Raw genomic sequence first — 27,756 nt, forward strand, 5'->3', positions numbered from 1 at the left:
AGGAAAATTAACCCACGCTGAAGTTACACAATGTTAGGTTCCATATTAGGTTCTGAGTGGAGTTACCATCTAGAAAAAAGATCTAGGTGTCATAGTGGAAAATACACTGAAATTATTGGCTTAGAATGTTGCAGCTGTCAAAAAAGCAAACAGAATGTTGGAAATTATTAGATAAGTAGAATAAAATGGCAAATATTATAATATCTCTGTATCAGTCCTTGGTGAGGCCACATTAAGGGGCGGATTTTCAGAGCCCTGCTCGCGTAAATCCGCCCAAAACCGGGCGGATTTACGCGAGCAGGGCCCTGCGCGCCGGTGAGCCTATTTTACATAGGCTCACCGGCGCGCGCAGAACCCCGGGACTCGCGTAAGTCCCGGGGTTTTCGGAGTGGGCGTGTCGGGAGGCGTGTCGGGGGGCGGGGCCGGAGCGCGCAGCGTTGCTGGGGCGTGTCGGCAGCGTTTTGGGGGCGGGTACGGGGGCGTGGCTACGGCCCGGGGGCATGGCCGCGCCCTCCGTACCCGCCCCCAGGTCGCGGCCCGGCGCGCAGGAGGCCCGCTGGCGCGCGGGGATTTACGCCTCCCTCTGGGAGGCGTAAATCCCCCGACAAAGGTAGGATGGGGGTTTAGACAGGGCCGGGCGGGTGGGTTAGGTAGGGGAAGGGAGGGGAAGGTGAGGAGAGGGCAAAGGAAAGTTCCCTTCTAGGCCGCTCCGATTTCGGAGCGGCCTAGGAGGGAACGGGGGTAGGCAGCGCGGCTCGGCGCGCGCAGGCTATATGAAATCGATAGCCTTGCGCGCGCCGATCCAGGATTTTAGCCGATACGCGCGACTACGCGCGTATCTACTAAAATCCAGCGTACTTTTGTTTGCGCCTGGAGCGCAAACAAAAGTAGGCTGTTCACGCTCGTCTGAAAATCTACCCCTTAGAGTATTGTGTCCAATTCTGGTCGCCACATCTCAAAAAGATATAGTTGCACTGGAAAAGGTACGGAGAAGGTCAACCAAAATGATAAAGGGGATGGAACGGCTTCCCTATGAGGCTTGGAGAAGAGACAACTGAAAGAAGATATGATAGAGATAAATAAAATCATGAGAGGACTAGAATGGATAAATGTGACTCGGTTATTTACTCTTTCATATAAGTCAAGGATAAACGGGCACTCCATGAAGTTAGCAAGTAGCACATTTAAAATTAAGCTCTGTAATTCATTGCCAGTTGATGCAGTTAAAGCAGTTAGTGTAGCTGGGTTTAAAAAAGTTTTGGACACGTTCCTGCAGGAGAAGTCCATAAACTGCTATTAATCAGGTTTACTTAGGGAATAGCCACTACTTATTACCGGCATTAGTATCATAGGATTTACTTGCTATTTCGTATTTGCCAAGTACTTGTAACCTGGATTGGCTACTGTTGGAAACAGGATGCTCGGCTTGATGGACCCTTGGTCTAACCCAGTATGAAAATTTCTTATGTGCTTATAAGAACATAATAACATGCAATACTGGGTCAGATGAAGGGTCCATCAAGCCCAGCATCCTGTTTCCAACAGTGGCCAATCCAGGCCATAAGAACCTGGCAAGTACCCAAAAACTAAGTCTATTCCATGCTACTGTTGCTAGTAATAGCAGTGGCTATTTTCTAAGTCAACTTAATTATTAGCAGGTAATGGACTTCTCCTCCAAGAACTTATCCAATCCTTTTTTAAACACAGCTATACTAACTGCACTAACCACATCCTCTGGCAACAAATTCCAGAGTTTAATTGTGCGTTGAGTAAAAAAGAACTTTCTCCGATTAGTTTTAAATGTGCCACATGCTAACTTCATGGAGTGCCCCCTAGTCTTTCTACTATCCGAAAGAGTAAATAACCTATTCACATCTACCCATTCTAGACCTCTTATGATTTTAAACATTTTGGTCCCCTTCTCTGTACCTTTTCCATCGCAATTATATCTTTTTTGAGATGCGGCAACCAGAATTGTTCATAGCATTCAAGGTGCGGTCTCACCATGGAGTGATACAGAGGCATTATGACATTTTCCATTTTCACCATTCCCTTTCTAATAATTCCCAACATTCTGTTTGCTTTTTTGTCTGCCGCAGCACACTGAATCGACAACTTCAATGTGTCATCCACTGTGATGCCTAGATCCCTTTCTTGGGTGGTAGCACCTAATATGGAACCTAACATTGTGTATAGCATGGGTTATTTTTCCCTATATGCATCACCTTGCACTTATCCACATTAAATTTCATCTGCCATTTCGATGCCCAATTTTCCAGTCTTACAAGGTCTTCCTGCAATTTATCACAATATGCTTGTGATTTAACTACTCTGAACAATTTTGTATCATCTGCAAATTTGATTACCTCACTCGTCGTATTTCTTTCCAGATCATTTATAAATATATTGAAAAGCACCTGTCCAAGTACAGATCCCTGAGGCACTCCATTACCCACTCCCTTCCACTGAGAAAATTGTCCATTTAATCCTACTCTCTGTTTCCTGTCTTTTAGCCAGTTTGTAATCCACGAAAAGACATCACCTATCCCATGACTTTTTACTTTCCTAGAAGCCTCTCATGAGGAACTTTATCAAACGCCTTCTGAAAATCCAAGTACACTACATCTACCAGTTCACCTTTATCCACATGTTTATTAACTCCTTCAAAAAAGTGAAGCAGATTTGTGAGGCAAGACTTGCCTTGGGTAAAACCATGCTGACATTGTTCCATTAAACCATGTCTTTCTATATGTTCTATGATTCTGATGTTTAGAACACTTTCCACTATTTGTCCTGGCACTGAAGTCAGGCTAACCAGTCTGTAGTTTCCTGGATTGCCCCTGGTGCCCTTTTTAAATATTGGGGTTACATTAGCTATACTCCAGTCTTCAGGTACAATGGATAAGAACATAAGAAATTGCCATGCTGGGTCAGACCAAGGGTCCATCAAGACCAAGGGTTTCTAACAGAGGCCAAAACCAGGCCACAAGAACCTGGCAATTACCCAAACACTAAGAAGAACCCATGCTACTGATGAAATTAATAGCAGTGACTGTTCCCTAAGTATAATTGATCAATAGCCATTAATGGACTTCTCCTCCAAGAACTTATCCAAACCTTTTTTGAACCCAGCTACACTAACTGCACTAACCACATCCTCTGGCAACAAATTCCAGAGCTTTATTGTGCGTTGAGTGAAAAAGAATTTTCTCTGAATAGTCTTAAATGTGCTACTTGCTAACTTCATGGAATGCCCCCTAGTCCTTCTATTATTCGAAAATAAATAACCGAGTCACATCTACTCGTTCAAGACCTCTCATGATCTTAAAGACCTCTATCATATCCCCCCTCAGCCGTCTCTTCTCCAAGCTGAACAGCCCTAACCTCTTCAGCCTTTCCTCATAGGGGAGCTGTTCCATCCCCTTTATCATTTTGGTTGCCCTTCTCTGTACCTTCTCCATCGCAACTATATCTTTTTTGAGATGCGGTGACCAGAATTGTACACAGTATTCAAGGTGCGGTCTCACCATGGAGCGATACAGAGGCATTATGACATTTTCCGTTCTATTAACCATTCCCTTCCTAATAATTCCTAACATTCTATTTGCTTTTTTGACTGCTGCAGCACACTGATAGGTTACAAATTTTTACTAATAGGTCTGAAATTTCATTTTTGTGGTCAAGTACCGCCCTGGAGACAAGAATATCAGAGATGACGCTCTATCTCGCTCTTTCCTCTCCGAGGACATACCTGAACAACCGCAACACATTATTGACCCTGAGAAGGTCATATTGGCAGCTACCCACTCAGTGCCTGCAGGAAAGACTATCGCACCCAAGAACCTCAGGAAAAAATTATTGGCTTGGGCCCACGACTCTAAACTTTCAGGACATCCTGGTCAACGTAACACTCTGTCTAAACTTCAAACCTATTACTGGTGGCCTACCATGAGGGAAGACTCATTCTCTTACGTAGCTTCCTGCGCCAACTGCACTAAACAGAAGATGCCACCAGGTCATCCATGAGGTCTACTCCAACCCTTGCCAGTGCCAGAAGAATCATGGACACATATTGCCACAGACTTCGTGGTAGATTTACCATCTTCAGGCGGGAACAACACCATTTGGGTAACCATAGATCGGTTCTCGAAGATGGCTCATTTTGTGGCTCTCCCAGGTTTACCCACCGCCATGGAGCTCGCCAAGCTATTCATTACGAACATCTTTCACCTGCATGGCAATTCTAAGCACATAGTCTTCGATTGAGGAGTCCAATTCACAGCTAACTTCTGGAAGGCACTATGTAAGAAGTTCAATATTTCTCTTGACTTTACCTCCGCATACCATCCACAATCCAACGGACAAACAGAGATGATGAACAGGACTCTCAAGCAGTTCATTCATGCCTACATGAACACTCACCAGAATGATTGGAGTGAACTGTTACCCTGGGTGGAATTTCCCATAAATTCTCATCCAGCAACATCCACTGGTGTAACACCATTCAAAGTGGTCTACAGACGACTACCACCTCCACCACTGCCACTTCCATTATCAGTGTCATCCTCGGCAGCTCAATCCACTGCCAAAGATATCCAACAACTTTGGACTTGGACAAAAGAAATGCTTGTTAAAGCAGGACTTCGAGCAAAGAAAGGATATGATGCACATCACTGTAAGGCTCCAGACTTGAAGCCTGGGGATAAAGTCTGGCTTTCCACAAAGCATTTCTTTCAGTTCGTTTCGCTCCTCGCTTCGTTGGCCCATTTCCCATTATCCGATGACTGGGCAATCTCACTTACAATCTGAAGCTACCATCTACTTTAAAGATCCACAGTGCATTCCATGTCTCACTATTGAAGCCATTGATCCTTAGTGAGTTTTCCAACAAGATACCTGAAGCTACACCTATAGATGCAGAAGAAACATCGAATACAAGGTAGATGCAGTTCTCGATGTGAGAAGACGAGGCAGAGTATAGGAATATCTCCTGTCATGGGAAGGGTATGGCCCAGAAGAAAACACTTGGACACCAATGTCTCATAGCCTGGATAAAGAGATGATACAGGACTTCCATCACTTGCATCCTCAAAAACCAAGACCTGGTAGGAAACAGCGTGGACGCCCTTTGAAGGGGGGTACTGTTGCGTCTGTCGGTCCTAGATGGCTTCACCCCATTTGCCTCACCTTATTCACGGCTCCTCCCACTTACCTGGGAAACATGGGTACCGCCGAATCTACAAGCCGACCTCTCTGGTGTCCCCAGAATGGTTATGGTGCAGCCTCCCACCATTGCTCCTCCCAGGTACTTGATAGGGTGCGCGCGCGTAACCCACGTCTTTGTACCACCCTTGGCGCGAACCTCGAAGGCGTTCCCTCATGCTGACGTCACGCCATCCGGTATATTACCTTCACTGATTTGCTAGCTCTTTGAGTTAGCAAGGATTCGAATCCGTTCCTGTCTACGCTACTCTGCCGCTTCCGTGCTGCCACAGGAAGCTCTCACTCTGCCCTTCGGGGTAACTGCTAACCTGGCTACCCACTCCTCAGGGGCCCTCTGCTTTATTTCAGGTGCCTTATAGGGAACAGGTATTCGCTCCTCGAGGGCCTGCTCTCCCTGCCTCGGTGCCTGTACCATCTTCAACATACTTGGTGGAATCGCATATCAACAGCCAACACCTAGTGAGTACTCTAACTCTCAGTCTATCTCATCCACAGTATGTCCTCGCTGGGAGACCTGCTGTAGAACCTCCTGACGTCATCAAGGAGAGAAGGGTTCCCTCTGCTGAGGTCCCTGAGACTGCCTCACTACTGCCACCTCTGGTGGATATCTTCAAGCTGTCTAATAAAAGAATATTCCTGTGTTTTGTGTATACGAGTCTAGCCCAGTGCTGTGGCTCCTCACGGGGCTCCTCCCTGTGGGTGTGGTCATCTCCACAGCACACAAGGATCCACCAAAACACACATAACCATAACAGTCTCTACTGAGCAAATCAGGAAAAAATGATAAAGGGAATGGGGAAAGACTAAATAGATTAGGACTTTTCAGCTTGGAGAAGAGACGACTGAGGGGGGATATGATAGAGGTGTTTAAAATCATGAGAGGTCTAGAACGGGTTAATGTGAATCGGTTATTTACTCTTTCAGATAATAGAAAGGCTAGGGGGCACTCCTTGAAGTTAGCATGTGGCACATTTAAAACTAATCGGAGAAAGTTCTTTTTCACTCAATGCACAATTAAACTCTGGAATTTGTTGCCAGAGGATGTGGTTAGTTAGTTAGTTAGTTAGGCATCTAGACCAGCACAGAGAAGTCTGCCTAGGCAACCAAGGACACCTAGGCCTCAACCTCCGCCTCAGATGGGCCCTGCATCAGGATTTTGAGAACCTGCCAGAGGACAGTAGCCACTCCACCAACCCAATCCCAAATCTACCAGTGGGAGGTTGGGTCTCTTTCTTTCAACCCAATTGGTCAAACATCACAACAGATCAATGGGTACTATCCATTATAACACACGGTTACCAACTGGATTTTCTCACAGTACCAAAAGACTCTCCACCAAAGTCTCTTTGGATACACAAGGATCATATCACTCTCCTGAACACAGAATTATCCACCTTTCTGAGAGCCTGGGCCATGAAACCAGTTTCCCAACCTCAGCAGGGCAGAGGATTCTACTCCAGTTATTTCCTCATTCCAAAGAAAACAGGAGGCCTACGTCCCATTTTAGACCTCCGCAATCTCAACAAATTTCTACGAAAAGAAAAATTCAGGATGGTCTCGTTAGGCACCATGCTTCCCCTTCTTCAAGCAGGAGACTGGCTCTGTTCTCTGGATCTGCAAGGCGCTTACACTCACATTCCAATATTCCCTCCTCATCGCAAGTTTCTGTGTTTCCTAGTGGTTCATCAACATTTTCAATACTGGGTTCTGCCATTTGGACTTGCCTTAGCACCCGAAGTATTCACAAAGTGCCTAGTGGTAGCAGTGGCTCATTTGCACAAAGAAAGTGTACACGTTTTTCCTTACCTGGATGACTGGCTCCTCAGAAGCCAGTCAAAGCAAGGAACTCTCACCTCTCTCAGGCTGACAATCAATCTGCTCCAGTCATTGGGATTCCTAATCAACTACCAGAAATCCCATCTCATACCATCTCACCTACTGCAATTCATCGGAGCAGAACACCATAATATCAAGAGCCTTCCTCCCAGAGGACCGTGCAGAGACACTCTCCTCATTAGTGAAATCTCTGCAAACAAAGAAACATGCGACAGCCCATCAGTTTCTAACTCTGCTCGGCCACATGGCCTCCACAGTTCATGTCATTCCTATGGCCAGATTAGCCATGAGAATAACCCAATGGACATTAAGATCACAGTGGATACAAGCCATTCAACCACTGTCGTCTCCAATTCAGATAACCCACCAACTACGTTCATCTCTCTTCTGCTGGGCGAAGAAGAACAACTTGCACACAGGCCTACCTTTCCAACAACCAGTTCTGCAAGTAACTTTAACTACAGATGCATCCACCTTAGGTTGGGGAGCACACATAGGCAATCTCCAAACTCAAGGTACTTGGACAAAACTTGAAGCAACATTTCAAATCAATTTCCTGGAGCTTTGAGCTATACGTTATGCTCTACATGCTTTCAAGCACTGCCTTTCACACAAAACTGTTCTTATACAGACAGACAACACGGTAGCTATGTGGTACCTGAACAAACAGGGAGGTGCGGGCTCGTATCTCCTTTGTCAAGAAGCCGCACAGATTTGGGACTGTGCCCTCACGCATTCCATGTTTCTCCGGGCCACCTATCTAGCAGGCATCTACAATGTAGTTGCAGATCGCCTCAGTCGTCAGTTCCATCCCCACGAGTGGTCCCTGGATCCTTTGGTAACGACCAGAATATTCCAACGCTGGGGCCAACCAACCATATTCCTCTTTGCAACCGAACTGAATCGCAAAGTGCACAAATTCTGCTCCCTATACAAGCGGACCAGCAAGTGCACCAGGGACACCTTTGCTCGCTCCTGGAATTCAGGCCTTCTATACGCGTATCCCCCGATACCGCTAATAACCAAAACTCTAGTAAAGCTACATCAGGACAAAGGGTTAATGATACTCATAGTCCCATATTGGCCTTGACAAGTGTGGTTTCCCATACTTCTCGACCTCTCAATCAGAGAGCCAATTCGTCTGGGTACAGCTCCCACTCTCATAACTCAAGATCAGGGGAGGTTGCACCATCCCAACCTTCAATCCCTATCTCTAACAGCCTGGATGTTGAAAGCTTGATCCTGCAACCACTCAATCTTTCAACTAATGTGTCTCAAGTGCTGGTAGCTTCACGTAAGTCTTCCACACGAAAAACCTATTGGTCTAAGTGGAAATGATTCACCACATGGTGTGCACAGAAATGTATTGACCCCTTTTCCTGCCCCACATCATCTTTATTAGACAATTTCTGGCACCTTTCAGACTCTGGTCTCCAGACCATGTCAGTAAGGGTACATTTAAGTGCTATCTCAGCTTACCATCATACAATAGGGGATGCACCAATATCAGCGCAACCTCTTGTCAGTAGGTTTATGAGAAGTTTAATTCACCTTAAATCCCCGTTAAGGCCACCAGTCACAGAATGGTACCTTAATGTAGTACTAACAAGACTCATGCATTCTCCCTTTGAACCCATGGATTCCTGTGATATTAAATTTCTTACATGGAAAGTTCTCTTCTAGCTATTACATCTGCTAGAAGGGTTAGCGAGTTACAAGCACTTGTCACATACTCATCCTAAACAAAGTTCTTACATGACCGAGTGGTACTCTGTACTCACCCAAATTCCTTCCCAAGGTAGTTATGGAATTCCACTTGAATCAGTCCATAGTCTTGCCCACATTCTTTCCAAAACCTCACGCTCACCAAGGTGAAAGAGTTTTGCACACCTTAGACTGTAAACGTGCGCTTGCATATTACCTAGACCGCACTGCAGTCCATAGGAAATCCACTCAACTCTTTGTTTCTTTTGATAAAAACAAACCGGGTAATGCAGTGGGCAAGCAAACTCTCTCTAACTGGCTTGCATATTGTATAGAGTTCTGCTATGAGAAAGCAGACCTTCCCATACAGGGACGAGTAAAGACGCACTCGGTAAGAGCAATGTCAACCTCAGTAGCACACTATCGTTCAGTACCAATTAGAGATGTGAATCGTGTCCTCGATCGTCTTAACGATCGATTTCGGCTGGGAGGGGGAGGGAATCGTATTGTTGCCGTTTGGGGGGTAAAATATCGTGAAAAATCGTGAAAAATCGAAAAAACATAAAATCGCAAAACCGGCACATTAAAACCCCCTAAAACCCACCCCCGACCCTTTAAATTAAATCCCCCACCCTCCTGAACCCCCCCCCCCCCAAATGCCTTAAATAACCTGCGGGTCCAGTGGCGGTCCGGAACGGCAGCGGTCCGGAACGGGCTCCTGCTACTGAATCTTGTTGTCTTCAGCCGGCGCCATTTTCCAAAATGGCGCCGAAAAATGGCGGCGGCCATAGACGAACACGATTGGACGGCAGGAGGTCCTTCCGGACCCCCGCTGGACTTTTGGCAAGTCTTGTGGGGGTCAGGAGGCCCCCCCCCAAGCTGGCCAAAAGTTCCTGGAGGTCCAGCGGGGGTCAGGGAGCGATTTCCCGCCGCGAATCGTTTTCGTACGGAAAATGGCGCCGGCAGGAGATCGACTGCAGGAGGTCGTTCAGTGAGGATTACATCCTGCTGTCCTGGGATAACACCTATTACAGGTAAGCAATTTTGCTTTACCTTTTATTGAAGCATCATAAATAAAGAATATAATACATGAGCTTTTGAGGCCACACATGAACCTTTTTTAGATTTTAGGTTTCTTCAGAACCAGTATGGCCACTAGAATCGTTTCTTGCTCTGTTACTGCGTTTATGTTACATACTGTTATTTGTAAAGGCTTTGCCTATATATCTTTTGGTTGTAAGTTACTTGTAAACCGGCACGATGTGCAAACGGTTGTCGGTATATAAAATTAAATAAATAAAATAAAATAAAATAAATTTTAGTGTAACCCTTTACTTTATTTATTTATTTTTATTTAACAGTTTTATATACCGAAATTCTTGTATAAGGTTACAAATCAGTTCGGTTTACATTGAACAGTAACAGTGCTTCAGAAAAATGAAAGCAATTACATTGAACAGTAACAGAGCTTCAGAAGAGAGCAATTACAAAGAACTAGGGATTCCAATAAAATAAAACAAGCAGATAACATTGAGACAGAAACAGTGTCTCGGAGAGAGTAAATATAATACACACGTGATAGCAGAGGCTCAGATCTTGAACTAAGAAACAGAAAACTAGGGATTGACGACAACAATGGATTGCACAAAACTAATATCATGGAACTGAGGGGCATATCAGGGTGTCACTCTACAGTATAATACTTTACTTTGAAGTTGCTTGTATCTTCAAAGGCACACAAAGGAATTTATATCTCTGGGGCAGTCCACAATGATTTCTTCTTTCCCTTCCTATATCCCCAGTATGTGGGTTCTTTCTATGGTGGAAAGCTGTATCTTATAGCCCAGGCAGTGAGGTGTGTTTTTTCTCAAAACGTGTGTGCAATCACTTCTGAGCTCTGTGATACTGTAAAGCTACAGGGACAAATTCACTGGCCACAAGTCTGGGTGTTCACATTATACTTTACTGATTTGGCAAAAAGGCAAATGAATGTTCTGTTCTAAATAATGAGTTTACAGCTGGCTGTCTTCTTATTGTTGTGTAAATATCTCTGACTAAGGTTCTTTATGAGAATCTTACCACTCCTACTCTGAGTGCATAAGAAGTGCAGTACTTTGGAGAAATCCTACTCTGTGTGGGGTCCCTAGAAAAATATAGAGCAGTCCTACCTGAATACCCAGTTGTTATGTCCTTTTTCCTAGCCTGTGCTCATGTCCCTGGGGGGGGGGGGGGGGGGGGGAATACATCCTGTTGAAGGTTTTTACATCTGATCGTATTTCCTTTTAGTTCTTGGCTCTCTCAAATGGAGGGGACAGATGGTAAAGTTCAGAGCTGTGCTCTTCCAGCCTAGCTCCACCAAGGAGGGATGGACAAAAACCTCCTGCCAAACCAAAAATAGTTTACTCTCACAGCCAAAAATGTTATCTGCAGTGGACTCATTGTCCTGCAGCTCTGTCTCTCTCCTAGACAGGACTCTGTTAGGCCTTCAGTGCCCTGGCATCTGGATGAGGGGATCTACCATTTCACAAATGACCAGGCTTCCACTCCAGTGATATTTTCTCTTCTTCAGACATGCAAGTAATATCTAGAAGGATTAGCCTCTAAAAAATATAGAGCAATGAGGGGAATAGGCCTCACTCTCAAAGAAACACACCAGAGCTCCTCGCTCGTCAAAAGCTGAACTAAAAAATCACAGCTACTCTTATCTCAATCCCTGCTTATAAGAAAGGTCCAAGCACTCAAATAGCCAGATGAAGAGCTGAACTGTGGTATCCATTCTAGTGCACTGATGGGATGCGACATCTAATGGCTAACCAGTAGGGGGGGCCATATTAGTAATTTATGTTTTATTGTACACCGCTTAGTTCAATTTTATTTGTAATTTGCGGTTTATATATTTTTTATTTTTATTTATTTATTTATTTTTTGTAATACAATTTTTATTGAGTGATCCTCAGACACATAAATAAATACTTAGTACAAACTATTAAATACTACTGAATTGTCTTTGTGACTAAATGCATTTGTTTTATAGATGTGTATAAATTACCAGTGTGTACATTTAAGAACATTCCAATTTTCTTGTATTCCCGAGGTGGACTGCAATGGACGTGGCGTAAGTTAACAGAAGCTTATAAATACATGTACCGGCATATATTTATTGTGCATCGGAGGGGTGGCTGAAAATTTATCTAGCTGTGTCAGAAGTAGTCCAAGGGCATTCTGGAGCAAAGTGGCATTATTCAACTAAAGGGCTCATTCACAAAGTTGCAGTAAGTGATCTTGCTCTTGCTGCTTTGTGACTTTCACGGTATTTATCCCTACGGGAAAAAATCTGCTCCCCACCCTAGGGTACCTCCCTGACATCCCTTATAGGCAAACAGACCGCTAATAGTCCAGTGGGCCCTATCACCCCCACCCCCAATCCCTCTGCTTACACATACTCGGGCGGATTTTAAAAGCCCTGCTCGCATTAATCCTCCCGGATTTACGCGAGCAGGGCCTTGCGTGCCGGTGCGCGCAGGTCCTGGGGTTTTTGGAAGGGGGCGTTTCGGGGGCGTGTCGAGGGGGGCGGGACCCGATGACGCGACATTTCGGGGGCGGGACCGGGGGCGTGGTTTTAGCCCGGGGTGTTTCGGGGGCGTAGCCGCGCTCTCCGGAACCGCCCCGGGTCGAGTCTCGGCGCGCCAGCAGCCCGCTGGCACGCGTGGATTTACGTCTCCCTCCGGGAGGCGTAAATCCGTGGATAAAGGTAGGGGAGGGTTTAGATAGGGCCGGGGGGATGGGTTAGGTAGGGGAAGGGAGGGGAAGGTGAGGGGAGGGGAAAAGAAAGTTCCCTCCGAGGCCGCTCCGATTTCGGAGCGGTCTTGGAGGGAACGGTGACAGGCTGCGCGGCTTGGCGCGCGCCGGCTGCCCAAAATCGGCAGCCTTGCGCACGCCGATCCAGGATTTTATAAGATACGCGCGTATCTTATAAAATCCAGCGTACTTTTGTTTGCGCCTGGTGCGCAAACAAAAGTACGTGAACGCGCTTTTTTAAAAAATCTACCCCAAAGTGATCACTGTTGGTTTAGTGGATTCCCAACCCCCAACCTAGTCCACTTCCTGGACCCATCCGTTACTTCAGAAAGTGTCCCAGGTAGTCTAGTAGGGGTGTGCATTCGGATTGACCGCATTAGTAAAACGCAACTCATATTTTTTTTTTACTTAAAAAATTGATTCGACATAAACGATCGGATTTCCCACATATCGAACATAGATATGTTCGATATGTGGGAAATCGCGATTGTTGAGCCAAAATAAAAATATAAACCCCCTCACCCTCCTTAATCCCCCCCCCCCCGACTTACCACAACTCCCTGGTGATGGAGCGAGGAGTGAGGACGCCATTTCTGCAATCCTTGGCGAGAAGCATGTGACGTCGGCGGCACGTCGAGTGACGCCGGCGTCACGTGATTCCCGGCTCGTTCGCGCCGGACGGCTCGTTCGGCCCAAAAAGAACTTTTGGCCAGCTTGGGGGGGCCTCCTGACCCCCCCAAGCTGGCCAAAAGTTCTTTTTGGGCCGAACGAGCCGTCCGGCGCGAACGAGCCGGGAATCACGTGGCGCCGCGTCACTCAGACGCGACGTCACGTGATTCCCGGCAAGTTCGCGCCGGACGGCTCGTTCGGCGCGAACAAGCCGGGAATCACGTGACGCCGACGTCACGTGATTCCCGGCAAGTTCGCGCCGGACGGCTCGTTCGGCCCAAAAAGAACTTTTGGCCAGCTTGAGGGGGTCAGGAGGCCCCCCCAAGCTGGCCAAAAGTTCTTTTTGGGCCGAACGAGCCGTCTGGCGCGAACTTGCCGGGAATCACGTGACGTCGCGTCTGAGTGACGCGGCGCCACGTGATTCCCGGCTCGTTCGCGCCGGACGGCTCGTTCGGCCCAAAAAGAACTTTTGGCCAGCTTGGGGGGTCAGGAGGCCCCCCCAAGCTGGCCAAAAGTTCTTTTTGGGCCGAACGAGCCGTCCGGCGCGAACGAGCCGGGAATCACGTGACGCCGCGTCACTCGACGTGCCACCGACGTCACATGCTTCTCGCCAAGGATTGCAGAAATGACGTCCTCACTCCTCGCTCGATCACCAGGGAGTTGTGGTAAGTCTGGGGGGGGGATTAAGGAGGGTGAGGGGGTTTAATTTTTTTTTTGCACATATGTACATATACCCAACTCATTGGATTTTTTTTATGTCCATATTGGCCGCAAGTGGGACCCCCTTTCGGACATAAAAAATATGAACATAAAATTTTGCTCTGCACATCCCTATAGTCTAGTAGGGGCCCATAGCACCCCTAGCTTCCGGGCCTCCGCTATACCACCAGGGACACTTTCTGAAATAAAGGAGAGTCTGAGGAATGGGGGTCAGGGATCCACTGGACCACCAGGGATCAGTATGGGCCGGATTTTAAAAGGGTTGCGCGCATAAGTTATGAGTGTAACCCTCTTAAAAGGCCCCTGCGCGCGCTGAGCCTATTTTGCATCTCGGCGCGCGCAAGCCCCGGGATGCACATAAGCCCCGGGGCTTTGCAAAGGGGGCGTGTCGGGTGGGCGGTGCAAATTTTGGGGTGGGGCGGGAGGCGTGTCGGGGGCGTGATGCTGGCCCGGGGGCGTGGTCGAGGCCTCCAGACCAGCCCCCGGGTCGGGTGATGACATGCCAGCATGGTGCGTGCAGATTTACGCCTGCCTCTGGCAGGCGTAAATCTGCCGACAATGGTAGGGAGGGGGTTTAGATAGGGCCGGGGGGTGGGTTAGGTAGGGGAAGGGAGGGGAAGGTGAGGGGAGGCGGAAGGAAAGTTCCCTTCGAGGTCACTCCGATTTCGGAGCGGCCTCGGAGGGAGCAGGCAGCACGCGCAGGTTGCACAAATGTGCACCCCCTTGCATGCGCCGACCCCGGATTTTATAAGATACGTGCGTATCTTATAAAATCCTGATGCGCGAACAAAAGTATGTGCGCACGCTCTCTTTTAAAATGTACCCCAGCATGTGTGTGTGGGAAGGTCCCCTGGACCAACAGGGATCCGTTTGTCTGTAAGGGAGGGTCTAGGAGGTGGTCTAGGTGGGGGTGGGCTCCTAGCCTCCGGTGCTGGATTTTTAGAGTAAAAGGGAGGAGTGGGAGGGGGGTTCCCTAAGACACGCAAGCATACATGTACGCATGTATGCCAGCTAGGGCCAATGGACGCAGCCATTTTATGGCGTACAAATGTCTATGTATACATGGTATAAAATCTGCTGTATGCGCAAACATGTGCATGCAATTTTATATGGACACGTATGCGCAAATGCCACCTCTACTGCGTAAATTGGGGAATTTTAGTAGATAAGCACGACAACGCAATTATCAATAAAACCAGTTCACCCAGTTAAAGGCCTGGACTTCCTAACCCCCCCTATAAATTAGCTTCTCTTTTACCCTGTTAGTCCAACCCATAAAACTTCACTAACCTTATTAGGTTTTTTTTTGTTTTCTTATTTACACACCTTCAATAGCAGAAATAAAGTTACACGGTATTGGTCACCAGTACATGCTTTTGTGAGTAAATACTTACACCCAGATTTCATTGAGGAATTTATGAATGAACATGCCCATCCCAGACCATGCCCCTCCCAGACTATGCCCCTGCCCTGCCCCTTTCTCTGCAAAAAATGTTTATGCGCGTACCAGGAGATATGCCCATACTTGCATGCCTTTTAAAATCTGCACAGCGAGCCTTCCCGACTTCTGCACATATGTCCTGCCTTTAGTGCGCGGAGGGCTTTTCAAATTCACCTGTAAGAGCATGAAAACTTTTTTTGTTATTATCAATAACTAGCCGCCTACAAAAGTGGTGAAGGGGCAGGTGGGATAGGGGGTTTATGCAGACTCCTGGGGGTTTCCACTCTTTTTGTGGAGTGGGAGAGGGCTTACTCAGGAGACTTGGGAAATGTGTTAATGTCTTGAGCATTCCATGGGAAGTTAGCTACAACCTGAGTTATAGCTAACTTTAGATCAAATAACTCAGCTTGCAAATTTTTAGACACATTGCATTGTTTGATTTGCATAGTTTAGAGTATTTCAGGTAAATTTTAAAAGTCCAAGTGGATTTTAAAAGCCGCCAGGTACATGTATATATCTCCCACTGTGCCTACAAATAAAATGTTTTCAAAAAAGGGTGGGGCATGGTCATGGTCTGGGCGGGGCGTGGACATATTGAGCCTGGCCAAGAGATGAGCATGTAAATACTTACACGCACTGGGGTCCCTGCCATGTAACTTTACTTCTGCTATGGATGATGTGAAAGGATGTGAAAGGACCTAAAAACACTAATGTTCCGCAAATTCTACACTGACCCTCAGACATCTGATCATTCCAACTCTCAACTGAACTCTTAGTTATAAACCTCTTAATACATTATCTTCACCCTGAACTGCATACCCTCCTCATCCAATCTAATAATGCTCTCTGGACTTGATATGCTTATTTCTGATATTGTTCAAATTGTTTTTTACTGTTGCACAACTACTAAGAAAATGTATAACGTTCATATTGTTTTTTCTGTTACACAACTGCTAAGTTTTATATACCGAATGATGGTTTATAAAACTCAACAAATAAATAAATAAAAGAAATAATAAAAGAAAAAAATATATAGGCAGATCAGCGGAGTTTTAAAGGTTGGGGCTAACAGGGGGAAAGAGAGGCTATTAAACGAAGGGGTTTGGAAGTCCTATTCTTTTACTGGGCAAACTGGGAATGAACTGGGAAAATAGCCAATGGCGTTAGAACATAAGAATTTTAATAGCCATGCATTGATGCGCATGGCTATAAAATTCCTCAAATTATATGGTAGAAGTGAGATTTGCGCACACATGCATGCACCCACTTAAAATTGAGCGCATGTGTGCATGCGGCAAGGCTATTTTATAACTTGTGTACATATATGCATGTATGTTATAAAATAGCTGTGTCCCTGTGCGCAGAGAACGAATGCTCACACATGTGGGTTCGTGTGCCACTTTGAAAATTACCGTCCCTATGAGCTCATTAGCATGCATGATAAGAATTTTTACTGGCCAAGTGGTTGAATGTGAGAGTCTTTTGGTTTTCTTAGATTTTAAAGAACCTATCACTATCTTTTTATGGTACTTTCCACCTGGTGCTTCTCAAGTTTTAATTGATTTGGTCATACTATGAATTCTGTGACTAATCGTTGAAATACCCTTTTTTATTGATTATGGGGGACTTTATACACAAATATTATGGTTTCCTCTCAAGTTACAAGCTTTCTCTCTACTTTAGCTGCTAGTGGTCTCTATCAAATTGTTTTTAGTGTAATCCATGATAAAGGGCACACCCTGGATTTACTTTTTGGTTCTGAAAAGGCTAGGAACCAAGGTAATCTGATGTTTGATGGATCAGAAAAATTACCATAGTCAGATCATTTCCTAGTTAATTTTTTATTTAATTATGATAATTACATGCAACAGAGGAGAAAACCAATTAAGTCTCAAACCTAGAATTATAAAAGTAGACTCATCCAGCTTTGTAGATATTGTTATCAATCTAGTTCAGGATAACTGGAAAGATCCTCTAGACACACCTGAAAACTGGGCTAGAAAATTGAATTCAATACTTGGGGAAGGTATGAAATTGGCCACCTTAGGGCCTCAGGATGGAAGTAAAATGGGAATAAGAACTTGGCTCCTTAGTATACAATCCAGTTATTAGAATTAAAAAGAAGTTTACATTGCCTTGAGCAACGTTGGAGAAAAACTAACTTAGTCAATGATTAAAAACATTGTGGAAATCCACTTCGGGCGAATATTTCAAAAAGGTGCATTAGCCAAAAAGAATTTCTATTTGAATATCATTATTGAAGCATACCATGATCCCAAAATTATTTTTAAATTAGTTAACTCACTGTTAGGGGATGACAATCTTCAGAAGCTAATTTACGATGACTTACCTGACTCTGATTCTCTTCTTACTTTCTTTGAAGAGAAGATCTTCAATTTAAAAAACCCTCTTATCCCAGGACCAGCAGGATGCTAGTCCTCACATATGGGTGACGTCACTGACGGAGCCCTATCGCGGGAAAACTTCTGTCAAAGTTTCTAGAAACTTTTGACTGGCAGCCTGAGGCTACTGAGCATGCCCAGCATGCCATGATATTCTCTGCCACAGGGGTCTCACTCCAGTCTTTATTTCTCCGCGCTGCTCTCAGCATCACGGTGACAGGAGCCCTGTGAGTTTTCTCACCTTTTTGACTAAAAACGTCAGTTATATTTCTCATATTTTCCCCACTTCAGGTCTCACTTTACATTTGTCACCGGACGGTGCCAAAACTAATAGCGAATTTTCACTTTTTCATTACTTCTTTTTTCTCACAAAAATTTTTTCATCGACAGCCGTCGATACCAACATGGCTTCGAGCTTCAAAAAATACCTGGTCTGTAACTGAACCCTGTCGGTAACAGATCCACATCTTGAATGTGTGATCTGTTCTCTGTTTAGGAGAAAAGCATGATGTTTCATCATGCCAGCAATGCCAGGAGATGACCCCGAAGGGTCGAAAGCTTAGGCAGGAAAAGATGGCTCATCTTTTCCATCTCCAGCTCATTCCCTCACCATCTACTTCAACGAAGTCATCTCCAACAGGAGTCACGAAGAAACTCCTGCTTAAAAAATGACACCTCGAAGGATCCGGAGACGCTTCATCGCCAGCCCCGTCGACAGCATCGACCAGGTCAGTCTCAGAACCGAGGCCTAAACATAAACATTATCATCGTAGATCCTCGGCGTCCCTGTCACCCCCCCCCCCCCCCCCCGGAAGAACAGACTGCAAAGCAGCATAAACCCACCGATGCTCCGCTAACCTCCGTATCTACGGTGTCCTCGTTTACACCATCGACGTCGACACCCACATCGACATCATTACCATCGACTACTCAGGACTTAGCTGTTCTTATCAAGCAGATGGTGATGGAGGCCTTACAGGCACAAGTTCTGGCGACATCGCCGATCCCGGCGGTCACGCCGATGCCGGCCCTCACGCCGATGCCGGCGGTTATGCCGATATCAGTCATCGAGCCGATGCCATCGATAACAACGATGCCGCAAACCACCCCGATGCTGATGCCGTCTTCGAAGGCCATGTCATCGGTACAATTACCATCTGTATTGGTGCCTCTATCCATATCAGAACTTCCATCGATGACAAGTTCATTGGAACTACCAAAAACTTCAAGTTTGACTACAATATTGATGTTTTCATTTCTCTCAACATCGACCGACAATTCCACAAACGATATCTGTGTACACTATGGCACCCACCATACCTCCGGCTAAGAAAACAATGGTATCGAGACCGAAGTCATCGACTAAGTTGCAACCCTCGATGACTCAACGTCTACCAACATTTTCTGAGCTTCCAAGATCTGAAGAATCAGTACTGCATGGTATCCTTATTAAGAGATACCATGAATTACTGGGCTCCCTGCCATCTAACCCAGTAGAAGAGCAGGTAGAGGACGTTACGCCTGATGACCCTTTACCAGGACCCTCTGGTGTACCTCTCCCTAGTAGGAATACACCTCCTCAGCACCAGCCTACAGATTATGATACTTGGTCTGACACTGATTCAGATCCCTCATCTGAGGCATTTATGTCTGATCCGTCACCACCTCATGCCAGGAAACAATCTCCTCCAGAGGACTTTTCTTTCCCAGTCTTCGTGCAGGAAATGGCAGATTCCATCCCTTTCAAGCTGCAAGCTGAACAGGACGCCAGACAACAAACTTTGGAAGTCCTCCAATTTGTAGACCCCCCTAAACATACAGTTGCAATTCCTATTCATGAAGTCCTCTTGCAACTACAACAACGTCTTTGGGAGCATCCCTGCACGGATCCTGCGGTGAATAAAAGGGTAGACACAACTTATCTGGTACAATCCACACCAGGATATCAAAAAACACAATTGCCACACCACTCAGTGGTAGTAGAATCGGCTCAGAAGAAATCTAGAAGAACAAGGGCCCATTCATCAACACCTCCAGGAAAAGACAATAGATTCCTGGACCAAATGGGCCGCAAGGTATTTCAAGGAGCAATGCTGAACTCTAGAATTTCAGCATACCACCTATACATGACTCAGTACCAGAGGAACCTCTGAAAACAGTTAGAGGAGTTTGTGCCATCACTGCCCACACAATATCAGGAAGCTGCACAAACTATTATCAACAAGGGATTAGATGCCAGCAAACATGAGGTTAGAGCCGCCTATGATGCTTATGAAACGGCTTCAAGAGTTGCTGCATCAGGCATTAGTGCCAGAAGGTGGGCCTGGCTCAAGGCCTCGGATCTAAGACCAGAGGTACAGGATAAACTGGTCGATCTTCCTTGCCTTGGGGATAATTTATTTGGCTCCAAGGTACAGGATGCAGTTTCCCAGTTACGAGAACACACGGAAACTTTGCGACAGTTATCCTCCCTTCCACATGACTCTTCCACGCATACTGGGCGCAGGCCCCCACAAAGAGAGACCAGGCGTCCTTTCTACAGGCAACGCAGATATTATCCCCCTGCATCTAGACCAAGACCGCCTAGATCCCAACAGAGACAACAGAGAACAGCTAGAGCCCAACCAGCTCCTCAAACTGGACCTGCTACTGGATTTTGAAAACACCTCCAGAGAACAAAGCCTTTACGCGAATCCTCAGTCAACACTACCAGTAGGAGGCAGACTGTCCAACTTTTACAACAATTGGACATCAATAACATCGGACCAATGGGTCCTATCAATAATACACCGAGGATACCAACTCAATTTCCTCTCAATTCCCACAGATTTTCCACCGAATCACTCTCATCTCAACGAAAATCACATACTTCAACTACAAATGGAATTATCCACCCTTCTGAGAGCCAGGGCTGTAGAGCTCATGCCCAGGTCTCAGAAAGGAAGAGGATTCTATTCACGTTATTTCCTCATTCCAAAGAAAACCGGAGGCCTACGTCCCATCCTAGACCTCAGAAATCTCAACAAATTTCTGAAAAAAGAAAAGTTCAGGATGGTTTCTCTAGGCACCATGCTTCCACTTCTCCAAACAGGAGACTGGCTTTGTTCTCTGGACCTTCAAGACGCTTATGCTCACATTCCAATATTCCCTCCTCACCACAAGTATCTGCGCTTCATGGTGGGTCATCAACATTTCCAGTACAGAGTACTGCCATTCGGCCTTGCCTCTGCTCCCAGAGTATTCACAAAATGCCTGGCAGTAATAGCACATTTACGCAAGCAAACTGTGCATGTCTTTCCATATCTAGACGACTGGCTCATCAGAAGTCACTCTCAAGAAGGTGCTCTCACCTCTCTCAGTTGAACCATTTCTCTACTTCACTCCATGGGTTTTCTCATCAATTATCAAAAATACCACATTACTCCCTCACACCTACTTCAATTCATAGGTGCAGACTTGGACACTATCCTATCAAGAGCCTTTCTGCCCAAGGATCGAGCAGAGACATTATCCCTGTTGGCACAAAAGAGGCAGACTCCCTGGGCACTTGACTGCACAGACCCACCCAATAGTTAGGATCAATCTGTTAAAGCTACCCACTGCCCACTGTCACGGTGCCTGGCTGTGCACTAATATGTGTGGCGTGCACACAGAAGCTGCTTGCTTGTAAGCACAAAAGAGGCAGACTCCCTGGGCACTTGACTGCACAGACCCAACCGAATACTTTGGATCAGTCTGTTTAAACTACCCACTGCCCACTGTCACGGTGCCTGGCTGTGCACTAATGTGTGTGGCGTGCACACAGAAGCTGCTTGCTTGTAAGCACAAAAGAGGCAGACTCCCTGGGCACTTGACTGCACAGACCCACCCAATAGTTAGGATCAGTCTGTTAAAGCTACCCACTGCCCACTGTCATGGTGCCTGGCTGTGCACTAATGTGTGTGGCGTGCACACAGAAGCTGCTTGCTTGTAAGCATAAAAGAGGCAGACTCCCTGGGCACTTGACTGCACAGACGAACCCAATAGTTAGGATCAGTCTGTTAAAGCTACCCACTGCCCACTGTCACGGTGCCTGGCTGTGCACTAATGTGTGTGGCGTGCACCCAGAAGTTGCTTGCTTGTAAGCACAAAAGAGGCAGACTCCCTGGGCACTTGACTGCACAGACGAACCCAATAGTTAGGATCAGTCTGTTAAAGCTACCCACTGCCCACTGTCACGGTGCCTGGCTGTGCACTAATGTGTGTGGCGTGCACACAGAAGCTGCTTGCTTGTAAGCACCAAAGAGGCAGACTCCCTGGGCACTTGACTGCACAGACCCAGTCTGTTAAACTGCCCAGTGAAGCCCAGTGCACTGAGAGACTAAGTAATTGGAATTAAAAAAAGCAGGAATTTTTATCACTCCAGAAAAATGGATGAAATTGAAAATAATATATCTCTCCAAGCCAGCCCAACACCCTAAATGGTGGTCAGTGCTAGCTGACCTAGCACAGCTTCTCTTCTCAGTCAGAGATGACCAAAATAAACAGCTTGAAAGAAACAGGACTAGCTGTAGCTGACCCTGGCACTGCAGCAAAACAAAGAATAATTTTCTTTCCTTTACTAGTAGCCTGTCTCTCTTAGTTCAGCCTCCTCTCTCTTCCACCCAGCCCACCTCCCCACAGCATCACTGGAAATAAGTGCGTGGCTCCTCGTGCTGATGTTTATATAGTGCTGGCTCATCAGTAAAATCGACAGAGAGCACTGAATGACAGCGCTATTGGCTGCATTCAGTGCAGCTCAGAAAATGTCAGCGTGGATACGCTGCATTCCGGTATCCATGCCGACCTGTCCGACCCTTTCCTGTGAGTCACTGTGACTCACAGGAAAGGGTCAGACAGGTTGGCATGGTTACCGCAGGGGCGCTGCCATTTTGTGCAAATTGTAGCTAGTAAGTAGCTAATGGGGGCGAAGAAAAGCACGCGCCGCTGGGCGCACCGAATTAAACAGAAAATACGTTAAATACGTGGGGAGTCGCGATGCGTTTCGCCGCCCCATGTATTTAACGGATAGGACAAAATACGTTGTGGATCGCCAATACGTCGAAAACGGATCCACACACCTAGCGTGGAAAGCAAATAAAGAGTTCATATGAGATGCTCTATGGCTAATATATCACAAATGGCTCTGGACTTAGAGGACACAACTTACTATATGGCTGTATTTGATCAGTCCATTAATTAGAAACAGCATCTGCTAAAGCGCTGGGAAAATTAATATAAAGATGTTAGAATTTATATATGCTCCAATGGTGCTATATTGAAGGCCGTTCTCTGGTGATAAAGGTACTTACGTGCGCTATCAGATTGCAGCCTGCCAGCGACCTGCTCCGCGACTGACAACTGACGCGCAACAAAAACACCGTATTTAAGGGAAATTCTTCGACTGCCAGAGCAGCCAGCAGGAAATGACGTCTAATGTCCCAAATATGGCATTTGCCATATATGGGAAATGACATGTCAGAGGGATATGCCTTGTGAATAAAAACCATAAAAGGTCAGTGACGTCATGACCGTGGCCATTTTGAAAAGGGTTCTTACATTATACCATATATGGAAAATGACGTATTAATCTCGGCCATGTTGGAAATACTGTTCAAATCAGAGAAAACCACTCCACTTTTTCATTCAGCCCTTGTGGTTCCACGGAGCGTAATCGAAAGATCCATTGATTTTCTTTGTAGTTCAGCAGTGTTGCTCTATCACCTCCTCTCCAATGTGGTGGAACGTGCTCAAGGATAATCCTCTTGCAGTCTTCAAATAAATGTGCATATGTAATGCAATGTTGTACTAAAAGTGCTTTCATGTCTCTGTTGTTGATTCTGCTTCGATGCTCGGTGAGCCTTGTGTGAATTCTGCGCCTAGTGCGCCCTGCATAGATTTTTGCACACGGGCATTGTAATGCATAAATTACAAAATCGGTATTGCAATTAACTGCATGTTTACTTGTGATTTGAATTCCAAAGTGAGGATCTTTCCATCTTGAGCCTGTATGTGTGGAAGAGCAAAAAGAGCAATTGCCACATGGTGTTTGACCGACTTGTTTTGGATTAGAACGAACTTGTGGGCTGCACTTATAACCCTTTGTTTGATGTTTGTGCCACGAGAGTATGCAAACATAAGAGGATCACGAAAATTTGAATGGGGACTTAAGACGTGCCAGTTTTTTAAAATGGCTTCTTTAATGTGAGATGTAAGTTCTGTATACTGTAAAACACAAATTAAACTTGGGACTTCATTTTTTTGTTTCTATTGAAGCAGTTGTTCTCTATCAGATAAAATGGCCCTCTTATACACTTTTTGGATGACACGAGGAGGATATCCTCTTTCTAGAAATCTACTGCATAACTGATCGGCTTGTTTGTGAAACTCATTAATATCGGAGCAAAGTCTCCGGATGCGGAAAAATTGGCCCACTGGTAGTCCTTCTTTGAACTGTTGAGGATGGTGGCGTTCAAAGCGAAGATAGTTTTTTTGTTTTTTTTTTATTGACAATTTTTATTGGTCTTCACATGTAAAATATACAAACAGTGAGACACTAGACAACCAACAAGTTATCAATGCAATATTAAACCCCCACCCAGCCTCCCCCCCCCCCCCGACTGAGAGTACTGCAATCAAGAATATATAAACTGGAGTACATATAATACAGTCTTATTCTTAAACCACTATAACGAGCAGGTTATACATTAACAAGTCGTCTCTCATATAAAATACATGCACATAGACTCTATGACAGTTGATTCCTCCATGTCAGATAAGGATCCCATATTCTATAATATTTAGGCAAAGTATGATTTTTAATCGCAGTTAGCTTATAAAGATAGCAGTTATGGTCAAGTCGGGCTACCACTGCTTCCCTAGTAGGGAGGTCTGGTCGCTTCCAAAACAGAGCTAGCTCACACCTGGCTGCAAGGATGATTTGGTGTGTGAGTAACCATTGATAGTGAAGGACTGGTGGAGACACATTCAGTAAAACATGCTCAGGAGCTAGGGGAACCTCTAAGCCTAGAATACCTGCAACCAATTTTTGGGTGTCTTCCCAAAACATGTTCACCTTTCGACAAGTCCACCACATATGGAAGTAAGTGCCAGTCCCCCCACACTTTTTCCAACAATCGGCACTAAACGTTGGTACAATCTTCTGTATCCGAACAGGCGTCAAGTACCATCGCATTAATACTTTATACCCATTTTCTGTTAATGTGGCCGAAAATCGAGCTGCGTTTTGTGTTTTGAAAGATTAATTCCCAGGTCTCTGGAGAGATATGTTTGCCCAAGTCCCGTTCTCAAGCCTTCTCATACGGGGCCGGGAGCCTCACAGCATTACCCAGGAAGCCATAAAGATTAGAAATAATGCCAGACTGACTGTCTGCTTTATTACACCAATGTTCCAGTATTGTTTTCCCCTTCCGAAGCTCAAACCCCCACATTCTCTGACAGTAGAAAATGTCGGAGTTGCAAATACAAGAATATATCTTGCTCACGTAACTGCCACTTCTCCCGAAGCTCTAGAAAAGTGAGAAATCCCTGAGAGCCCCAGACATGCTCAAATTGAGCAATTCCCCTACTGAGCAATGAGTGATAGTGTGAAAGTGCTTGTCCCACTGCAAATTTTATATTATAGAAATAACGGCGAGTGCCAACAAAATGCACCCTCCATTTCTCCCATGTATTTAAAGTCGTCTTTGTGGTAGGGGCAATTTCACCATCTCTCAGCCAGGTGCCAATTTCACCATCTCTCAACCAGGTGTCCCTAGGCTGCCAAAGCATGGCCCGCAATGGCATACGCCTCACTATATCCTGTTCCAGATTTACTCAAAGCAGCTGGTCATACATTTTATGCCAGATAATTATGGCCCTTAACTGAGCGACCGCCCAATACCACTGTAGGTTGGGGACTCCCAAGCCCCCCCTACTAGTAAGTTGAAACATTACTGCCCTTCGAATCCGAGGTGGCTTCCGCTTCCAAATATAGTTAAAAACACGTTGTTGCCAACACTTCAGCATGTTATTGGGGATAGATATAGGAAGTGACTGGAATAGATACAAAAGCCGTGGTAAGAGATTCATTTTTACCGCAGCTATCCGCCCCAACCATGAGAGGGAGAGGCTAGACCAAATGTCCAATTCCTTAGAGAGTGTTTGCCAGAGGGGTTTATAGTTCAGTTCCAGGAGGTCCCCATAATTCTTGCCAATACATATACCCAAGTATTTAATGTGATGTGCCGCCCACTTAAAGGGAAGTTTGGACTGCAAACGCGCCCTCTGTTCATCTCCTAAAGTTAAATTGAGCACTTCAGATTTTTCGAGGTTTAATATGAACCCGGAGACTTTACTAAAGTCTTGCAGCACTGCAGTTGTCCCCGGGAGTGAAAGATCTGGTTTAGTGAGGGTAAATAGGACATCATCCACAAACATAGCTATTTTGTGCTCTGACGATCCCAAGTGAACCCCATGAATATCACCTGAGGCACATATATGATGAGCTAAGGGTTCTAAAAAAAGGGCAAAAAGAAGTGACGAAAGGGGACACCCCTGCCGTGTACCTCGCTGGATGGGCAGAGGTTCCGAGTATATATCATTAACCTTTACCCTCGCTTGGGGTTGGGCATATAAATTGTGCAACCATGCCAAAAAAGAGTCACCAAAGTTCATTTTCCTCAAGACACTGAAAAGATATGGCCAGTGGACCATATCAAAGGCCTTCTCAGCATCTATATACAATAATACTGCTGGGGTCCCCTGCCTCTGTACTGACCAGATGAGGTTCACTACCTTCCTGACATTGTCTGCCGTCATGCGGCCCGGTATGAACCCCGTCTGGTCTAGATGTACTAGTTTGTTCATGACCCTCTTTAGTCTATTTGCGAGGATCTTAGCAAAAATCTTTAGGTCAATATTGATCAAGGAGATAGGTCTGTATGATCCACACACAGCCGGGTCCCGTCCCGGCTTGGCCAGTATAGAAATCCCAGCTACATTGGCACTAATCGTAAGAGGATTTCCAGACTTCAATGAGTTGAACCATTCCTGCAATAAGGGAATGATTAGGGTGGCGAATCTTTTGTAGAATAGGGCTGTGTACCCGTCAAGCCCGGGTGCCTTGCTGACTTTTAACCCCTTAATCACCTGTACTATTTCCTGTTCCGTAATATCTTTATCAAAAAACTGCCTTTCAAGATCAGATATTCCGGGGAGAGTTATGTCCTGCAGATACTGGTCAATACGATCAGTTAGAATCAGGGGATCTGCGGTATAAAGGGCCTTGTAGAATTCCATGAATCTTTGCCGCATATCTTCCGGCTTAGTGAGCAAGGTGCCCCTTTCTGATTTAATTTGTGTAATTTGCTGCTGGGCTACTCGTTTGTGCAAGTATCGAGCCAAACAATGACCTGCCTTATTCCCACCTTCAAATTGTTCCTGTTGTAGCCTCTGCAGTTGAAAAGCTATAGTTTCTAACTCAAGAGACGAGAGTTCAGATCTAGCCCGCAGGAGCTTAGCATAACAGGCCTTATTCAAGGTTTGTTTATGGATTCGTTCCAGATCCAGGATCTCTCGCCGGAGCTGCTGTTTGTGTAGCCTAATTTTTTTCACATAGGACACCCTTGCTATTAATCGACCCCTAATTACTGCTTTAAGGCCTTCCCAAACCATTGAAGGGTTAATGTCATCCTGTACATTAAAATTAATATATTCTTTAATTTCCCCTTCCAGTTGCGGCTCACGATTTTCACGATTTTCACGATACTTTAAACACCCAAACGGCAACAATACGATTCCCTCCCCCTCCCAGCCGAAATCGATCGTTAAGACGATCGAGGACACGATTCACATCTCTACTAGGGATGTGCAGAGCAAAATTTTATGTTCATATTTTTTATGTCCGAAAGGGGGTCCCACTTGCGGCCAATATGGACATAAAAA

At 45.7% G+C, this 27,756-nt stretch overlaps 1 protein-coding gene across 2 annotated transcripts in view; it reads left to right on the forward strand.

Annotated features, from left to right (window-relative positions):
- Nucleotides 1–27,756, forward strand: part of LOC115092719 (disintegrin and metalloproteinase domain-containing protein 9-like) — a 506,232-nt gene that overhangs the window by 409,035 nt on the left and 69,441 nt on the right. For both annotated transcript variants that reach the window (XM_029603960.1, XM_029603961.1), the window contains one exon: nt 11,798–11,878. In XM_029603960.1, coding sequence (XP_029459820.1) covers nt 11,798–11,878 — 81 coding nt within the window. The remainder of the gene's footprint in view (nt 1–11,797; nt 11,879–27,756) is intronic.

The sequence above is a fragment of the Rhinatrema bivittatum genome, chromosome 5 (assembly GCF_901001135.1).
Source record: "Rhinatrema bivittatum chromosome 5, aRhiBiv1.1, whole genome shotgun sequence".
Classification (NCBI taxonomy): Eukaryota; Metazoa; Chordata; class Amphibia; order Gymnophiona; family Rhinatrematidae; genus Rhinatrema; species Rhinatrema bivittatum.